This window comes from Acanthaster planci, linkage group LG20 (assembly GCF_054643075.1).
Source record: "Acanthaster planci isolate LZ-2023a linkage group LG20, COTS_SCS, whole genome shotgun sequence".
Taxonomy (NCBI): domain Eukaryota; kingdom Metazoa; phylum Echinodermata; class Asteroidea; order Valvatida; family Acanthasteridae; genus Acanthaster; species Acanthaster planci.
In genome coordinates, this window is record NC_141796.1 from 2054341 (window position 1) to 2061948 (window position 7608).

General features: G+C 46.4%; 1 protein-coding gene across 4 annotated transcripts; it reads right to left on the reverse strand.

The window, feature by feature from the left end:
* Positions 1-2: 2 nt before the first annotated feature.
* Positions 3-6982, reverse strand: LOC110975507 (transmembrane protein 183-like). 4 transcript variants are annotated; one of them, XM_022228051.2, is made up of 6 exons: positions 6839-6982; positions 5650-5821; positions 4964-5056; positions 3593-3832; positions 2600-2768; positions 3-1893 (listed from the first exon to the last, which is right to left on the reverse strand). In XM_022228051.2, exons 2-6 carry the CDS (start codon positions 5792-5794, stop codon positions 1215-1217), a joined length of 1326 nt encoding a protein of 441 aa, XP_022083743.2. In that variant the 5' UTR covers positions 5795-5821; positions 6839-6982; the 3' UTR covers positions 3-1214. The 4 variants fall into 4 exon arrangements, with proteins under 4 accessions (XP_022083743.2, XP_022083742.2, XP_022083741.2 ...); XM_022228050.2 differs by having other exon boundaries at positions 5650-5824; XM_022228049.2 differs by having other exon boundaries at positions 6831-6982.
* Between the last annotated feature and the right edge of the window lie 626 nt (positions 6983-7608).

Here is a 7608-nt window from a genome sequence, read left to right on the forward strand (position 1 = left end):
AATTATTGTTACGTTACTTTTATTCACCTCTTCACTGCAACATGCACAGATTTGCACTTCTTTGAACATAACACTTCTTCATTAAACATGGCTGACAAAAGTCATGTGTAAAGAAAAAAATACATCCATAAACGAAAGGTTAAAACATCCCATTTCAATCACTGTTGTAGTCAAGACCAGAATGTTTCAAGACCAAGCTTGGGGTACCAAGAACCTGAAACGCATTTGTGTATGACTTAAATACTTCCACTGGATTTAGGGTTGTAGGTCCGGTAACACTGAGTACATTTGATATCACAGAGATCTGAGGTTTTTTGACCATTTGAGCTTAAACTTGCTAGATCGGTAAAGAGTAAAGCACTTGACTTGAAGGGTCTAAGATTTTAAGCACAGAGGCAGTGAACATAATGGCATATTGTTCTCACGCAAGAGCAGGGTTGGACTATACCGTAGTGGAGATATATATGTGTACCATAAAACCTAGAGTGCTAACTCACGCTGGAAAGTGAAAGTGCAGTCCCGACCTGAGTGTGTGGGTTTTACCCAGAATATTCCTCTGGGGTTTTCCTTCCACCTCTAAACCTGTAACTGCTTCTCACTGTCTCCTCTCTACAGGTTTCTTCAGGCTTACGAGCTACGGGCGCTTTTGAGGAATCCTTGGTGTCAGTACCAGAAAAGACAGAAAGTTTTATGCAGTTTTTGTAAGGCTATCTGCATCTGTATTCTCAAAGAATGTGTCAACAAAGCAGATATGCAAAGAGCCTACAATGCACAGTCAGTATAAAATGAGCGTTTTGATTCGCTCATTGTAAACACAGCGCAGACGCATTGGAATGCGCTGCAGGAAACGGGCTATTGCGAATGTTGTACTCGCGCGTTGCATTTAGAATACATAATCTGGAATCCTTGAGCTTCTTTCCTTATGTTCTACTGGTATGCGCATGAATTCAAAAACTCGGCGCCCAGGAGGCGTACCAGCTTTTCCACACTGGGAAGGAGGAGTTAGCACTCTGGTTCTTTAATACAGCTCCGTGCCGGTACCATAAATGGACAGCTGGTCAGAAAACTTCCAGGATTTGGTTCTGTCCTGCCATTGGTGGCAATCTCGCCGCGCAGCGTGGCTGCCTCGCTCGCACATTTCTGGTTTCACGTTTAAGGGCAGTTGATGATGTCGTGCACTTGTCTGGTGAGCTCAGAGGCTGTGGTCAAGGCTGTTAAGTTCCATTCCAGATGTCCAGATTGATATTGTTTGTGATGACGCTGCTGTCGTTTGTCCGGAACTCCTCGTGAAAGTTCGGGTCCCACCAGTGGAAGACGCGGGCACACGCGACAGGGTCCAAGACGATGCACGTATTCTCGCGCTTTCTGTCGAAGCGGCTGCGATTGAACGCTCGACCGCGCCCGGCCGCGGGCTCCTGGAACTCGAGCTTCAAACGGCTGTAGGACATTCCGGTACTGATGTTGACGGAGGCGCGGACCAGCTCCTTACCCATGATCCTCTCCGGTTCCAGGTGGTGCGCCTGCTTGCAGATCACCCGCAGGATGCTCTGGCCGCTGTGGTTGTTGACGTGGATATCCGGGTCGCGATTCAACGCCTCGACGGCATTCAGGGTGCCGCTGTCCAATGACTGTCGCTCCTGGAACTTCAGGAAATAGATGTGGCTCCCGGCTTTGCGCTTGCTGACGTGGTACATGAACACCCTTCCCACGAGGTTCGTGAGACTGTCCCCGCTGCTCAAGAGGGCGGCAGCTTTGGCTGCGTTGCGCTGCACGAAGGGCGCGTAAAGGAACTGGAGAGAGCGGATGACCAGTGCCCGGAGGCCAAAGGTGCGCTGGATGCTGGTTGGGTGGAGCTCTTTCGGGAGGCTCTGAGCTGCCTTCATGTTGTAATATCTGGTTAAGGAAGTACAAAGATCGCAATTGTATTGGAGAACTTGTTGTCAGACCATCACTGGACCTCATGAAATCTGCCTGTACATGTACAACAATGCCATCGTCAAATCACAAGACACCCATGATAACAAGTACCCCTTACGTGATCATGACTTTCCCGTCCCTTTTTCTTCCCTCTGATAAAGGGCCGTCTATAAAGTACGTACACAGAAAACGCCGACTCTTCAGACCCCCTCCCCTGTACACATACGCAGAGCACAATTCCCGAAGACGCTGCCGGTCTCTGCGTCATGAGTAATGTTAGGGTTTACAAATAATGGGCGTGGGCACGGGAGGATGAATAGTGGGGTGGACGGTGGAGGATACTGTGAAAGAATTTCAACGCACGACAGCTGATTCTGGTATTTATTTGCATGAGAAAGTGTACTCATATGACGAAGATTCATTAAAGGCAAATTTTCGGTTTGCATACGGTATGCACTGGCTTGAACCCCCCTCTGTACGCACGGTGTACGCAACGGCACCAACTCCCCCCCCTTGTGCGTACGTACTTTCTGGAAGGCCCCTAACATGATTCCAGGACACCCTATTGTCTTTCCTAATTTTCCACAACTTCCGTAACAACTGATTTCTAAGGGATTTTTAATGACTCTGGAAACCACATTGAGTTTTTGACTGATCTTTCTGGCAAGCCTTTCACTCGAACCTGAAGTACAGCATTCTCCAGAAGCTGGCCGTGTTGGTGAGCGCGTAGGTGTCTCGACACAGACAGGCGAATGTTGCAACATCCTCTGGGTTAATGAAGAACGACACCAGGTACCAGATGACAGATGGATGGATCTGCCCGCCGGTGTAAACACAGGTGGTTGTCTTGCCTGCAAGGTTTTAAAAACACGTAACCGACGACATGAAAATAACTCCTACCTGTAAATAGCCTGTTTGGCCTTCAAGTATTGGAATTCTCGCAACTTGCAGTAAAGTTGACTGAAGCTGTCAATCAACTCAGTGGGAATGGTTACTCAGGGCAGACCAGGGGCTGGTGGCAAAGAGCCTGTCATTCAAAGAAAGGTTTTTCATAAGACCCCTTCTTTGCCCGAGCATGTCCTGGCTTGTCATTGACGAAGCCAGGCCGCTAGTTACGGTTACCTCACTGAGATATTTTCACTGAAATTTTGTTCCGATCGAAAAATCACTTGGTAAAACCTGCATAGCTTGCTTGCAGAAGATGCAGAGATTTCTTGATCATGGGACAGGTGTGCCCAGGTTACGCGCCGACATGCGACCGGCTCCCTGCGCATTTTTGCCAGGCGGAAAAAGACTGGTAAAGTGATGCAGTTCCTACTTCACAGGTGCACGAAATACGGGCGATCCACAGAGTGGTCAATATTCAAGCTAACGATTGACAAACAAATGGCCACCTCGCTGGTTTTTGGCATTTGTGTGAATGCCAGTAGGCAACGTGAGATAATTTTGGAGACTTCTTGGCATTCCACTTCTTAAAAAAACTGATGAAATGATACTTGAAACACACATGTGAATCTTTCCACCTAGATAAGTGTATGGAGTAATCCAGATTCCCTGCATAATCACTGAATGGATTTCGTCGACCGTTTCCTGCAATGCACTGCGGCAAATGGCCTCCCCTCGTTGGTGGCGCACTGTACTGAGAATCGCCTCTGTTGGGTGTGGGTCCGATTACCTTGCGGGGCTGGTGTCACGTGATCATCTTCCTGCTCCTGCTGGTCAGGCTCCTTGCTTGTCACCGTCATCTCGGCATCCTTTTCCCTGCAACCGTCGCCTCCTAGACCCCACGCCTCATCATTGGTAGCATCCTTCTCAGACTCCTCATCCTCAGAGAAATTCCTCTCGTACCAGTCGTCGACGACGTCTGCTTCTCCTTGGGCCGCCAGGATGGCACTGGCACTTTCGACCTGCTTGACTGTCAACCAAAAAAATACACCATGAGATGCCTAGATGTCACTGTTGCGAACAGGCCCATCACTTCCGAGTCCAAGTCCAAAATATCCCAGTCCGAAAATCTGACACCGAGTCCTCTGATAGACAAAATATTCTTTTACTTTTGAAACGTGGAATGAATAAAGAATGGATGTGCAGTGGGCACTCTCAGTGCAGAAATTAAGTCCATCTCCGATCGGTTCCTACAAAGACTGATTACAGGGAAACAAGACGAGGACTGATAGTTCCAAGTGTTTATTGGCTCTGAACAAGAGAGGGCGTGCTTTACCAACTCAGCAACAACCGTCCTTTGGTGGGAACTCACCAAGTGCGTGCACAGGTTTCTGCACGTCCGAAGAGCGACGCAATGAACCCGGGAATAACATGCAATGCTATCATTATTTTATCATTAGCCCTAACAGCCCTGACTCCTCCAATTTTAATATGATTTTGCGCACACCCTAGGGAGTTAGGGTTTAATAGTTTGACACATGAAAAAGCCTCGGCAAAATTCACATGCAGCGCCTATGCGCATGCTCTTGCGTCGCTTACCTGACGGTGCCGGACTTTGTCGACTCGTCGTTTTAGAATACAGATGCAGATGTGCGAATAGCCACACTACAATTTTTGGAGAGTTTGTGCACAAACAAGATGTGCCCAGCAGGCTTCACTTTGCACTAGGAGTTAGCGCTCCAATAATTACACTGTATCCCTACTGATACATCCAGTGCCATCCAACTTCAACTTTAAATCGCATCGGCGCAAACATGTTTTAGAACGTATTGATGACATCTGTGATGATATCTTTTTGCACAGCCGATCAATTTTTTGCATGCGGAACTTTTCGGTCGGTGTTTTTTATTCCATATGCTCCAACATTTAAAAAAAGATCCGGTAATATGATAACACCCACAATCCTTTGTGTGCTACTAGAACAGGCCTTGTGATGGGTCAGATTGCATGAGATTTGTGACGTAATAACCCGTCCAAATAGGCTTATACTCCACGCTGTGTACAAAGCTCTATGGGTGATTCTGAGATTGTTCCTAAACTTGAAGAGCGGAAAAGCGCTTGAGGAACTTCTGTTCTGGAAGACGATTCTTCAAGAACTTACCCTCTTTGTTGATGGATGTGGCCCTGGCCTTACTGACTCGAGCGGCGAGTGCCCGACTACTCGCGTTATCTGCAAAAGCGTCGAGTGTCACGTCTGTGTGATGCAAGCAAAAATTGGATTATGAAAAAGATAAGAATGCGAGACTTTTGAGATGCTTGGTGGCGGCAAACATGTCGGTCCAACGTGAGCGGGCCACGACTCTTTGCATCATTTGAGGCAAATGACAGTTGTTGTTTGGGGATGTGTGTTTCAAAGGAGTTTGGCCTTTATTTCATAACTGGATGCCGAGAACTGAATAAATTATTCATGTTATTTTGTCCGGCAATGAAACCTGCGAAGAGGAGAACTCAAAGAAGAAACTTAGGGTTTAGAGGTGGGAGGAAAACCCCCAAATAAAATACTTACACCAACCTAGGCTGGAATCGAACCGGGGTCACAGGGGTGGAAAGTGAACTGGGCACCACGAGGGGTCATTCCGTGTCAAAGCAACCACCTTTCGGAGGCCAAGCTGACAGAGTTTTTCCTAAAATTTGCTGAAATTGTTTGGTCTTTTAAAAACACTCCAAATGTCAAAAGTTCACAGCGTTCACTGCGTGCAATAAATGTTGACCTTGCACTTTGACCTGGTCGAGTTTGTCAACCTTCGCCCTGTGTGGGCGCTGGGTGACAAGGGAATCGTTCCATACCTTTCTCGTGGGCGAATATTAAATTGGCTCTGCCGTTCCGCCCTTTCAACTTTGACCTCTGCCAGCTATCAGAGCTCTCCTTGCTGGATCCTTCCCTGCGAGCAGAGGTTCTCTTTCTTCGGTGCTTTCGATGTGTCACCGGCATTGCGGCATGCTGAGCACTCCGCAGCCGCTACTAAGTGAAAAATGGAAAGCACAATTAGTTTGTCAGGCTTGAGTTTCGTATCTCGCCACAACTATATAAATGAAAAAGTCTATCCCACGTTGTCTTCCACACATGATATGTGACCTGTCATGACAAAATGAGCCTCAAGTCGTATCCAGCCCTTTCCACTTTTGGTTACCACTGAAAACAAAGGATCGGGGCACACAGCCAAATTTGTTCGATTTGTTCAAATTTGTTTGCCCACCTTGCTGGAGCGAGGTGGACGACAAAACCCTGGCGGTAGGGTTCGATTAATGCATCTATCCTCCTTTTTCCTCCCAAACAACAGCCAGAATATTCTTGTTTTTGTAATTATTAATTGACTCCAACATTTAATCAAATGGGTTCCATATCCAGACATCCCTTAAAACTGTGCACAAACCCTAGGCCTAATACTATTTTCAGGAAGTAGGAATCGGACCACCATTTCAAAATTACACCTCCCCCCCACCCCAAGAAAAACAAAATAGGCCAAGGCCTACTCTTTGTAATTAAATGGGTAAGGGTTTCGTATATGGACATCACTTATGTTCCCATGCAGTGGTTTACATGTATAAGCTATTACCAGTGCAGTGGCATGATTAGAAAGTGATGACATGCCCCAAACAGGCCTAGTCAGCTAGTCAAATTTAGCAGTGAAAATAGGCCTACTGTATTTCCTTAGATAACACTCAGAATTTTACAGACTAGGAGGCTGAATATTCGTATTGCTTTAAATATTTCGGACTCAATTATAAACAAGCATATGGTTGATGTTTTTAGTAACGTGTACATGTAACGCCTAAATTTAAAGTCACAACAGGTGTCCGAAAACTGGGCCCCGAAAATCGCCGCCCACTCGCGCTACTGCCAGCTTGCAGCTGATGACACTGGCCTAAAAATGATGCAATTACTAGGCCATCATGTCCAATGGTCATGATGCAACGAAGCCAAAACCGCTATATTTTTCTTTCTCGTGCTTATCATTGTGAAATACCTTCTCACCAAAACTGTCCTCCTGAAACTCAACTTCCAATCTCTCAACTGGCATACACACGAAACTCAGCTGTGGGCAAGAAATCGATAAAATTACGCCGAACTTGGTCCTAAGCCTGAAGTTAGCGGTGAGTATCGAATCATGTCCGTCTCGTTGGCAGACGCCCTCTGTTGGCCATACGAATCCATTCACGCCACAGTCAGTGGACGTGAAAAAATAAATTAATAAAGTAAATAATGAAATAAAAAAACTTGAAAAAAATTTGAAACATGCAATATCAAAATTTGTCATTGTGAATATGTACTACGAAGACATGATTTTATAGTCTTCTTTGGTTGTTCTCGATTTCCTTGGGAGCCTTGATCAAAACTTCGCCATCAAAACAACGTGATCACATGCTTGTGTAGAGCACTCGATCCGTTCACTTGAAAGCTTCGCCTGCGGGTGTCCTCAGGTGAGACATATTGTATCATCTCATTCAGGCATTTCACAAAAGTGCGCCTCCAAGAGTTTGCAACGCGTTGGCCAATCACAATGCGCAAAATCTGTCGACCCAATGCGCACTGGAAGGGGTCGACAGATTTCGCGCATTGTAATAAGCCAGCGCCTTGCAAACTCTTGGAGGCGCTCTATAACCGTGTCGTAATTTAGACAAACTCCATCACGCTCTGAATGCAGCTGCCAGGGTTCTTTCATGATCTCCGAAATTTGACGAATATGATCATCATTTTCACCAGTCTTCCAGCATCTTCACATGGCTACCTGTTGGGGAAAGGGC

Coding starts and splice junctions, on each gene's coding strand:
- LOC110975507 (XM_022228049.2), bottom strand. CDS start 6,884: ATGCCAGTTGAGAGATTGGAAGTTGAGTTTCAGGAGGACAGTTTTGGT. Junction 5,822..6,830: donor AGGACAGTTTTGGTGAGAAG/GTATTTCACAAT, acceptor TTCACTTAGTAG/CGGCTGCGGAGTGCTCAGCA. Junction 3,833..4,963: donor CACATCCATCAACAAAGAGG/GTAAGTTCTTGA, acceptor TTTGGTTGACAG/TCAAGCAGGTCGAAAGTGCC.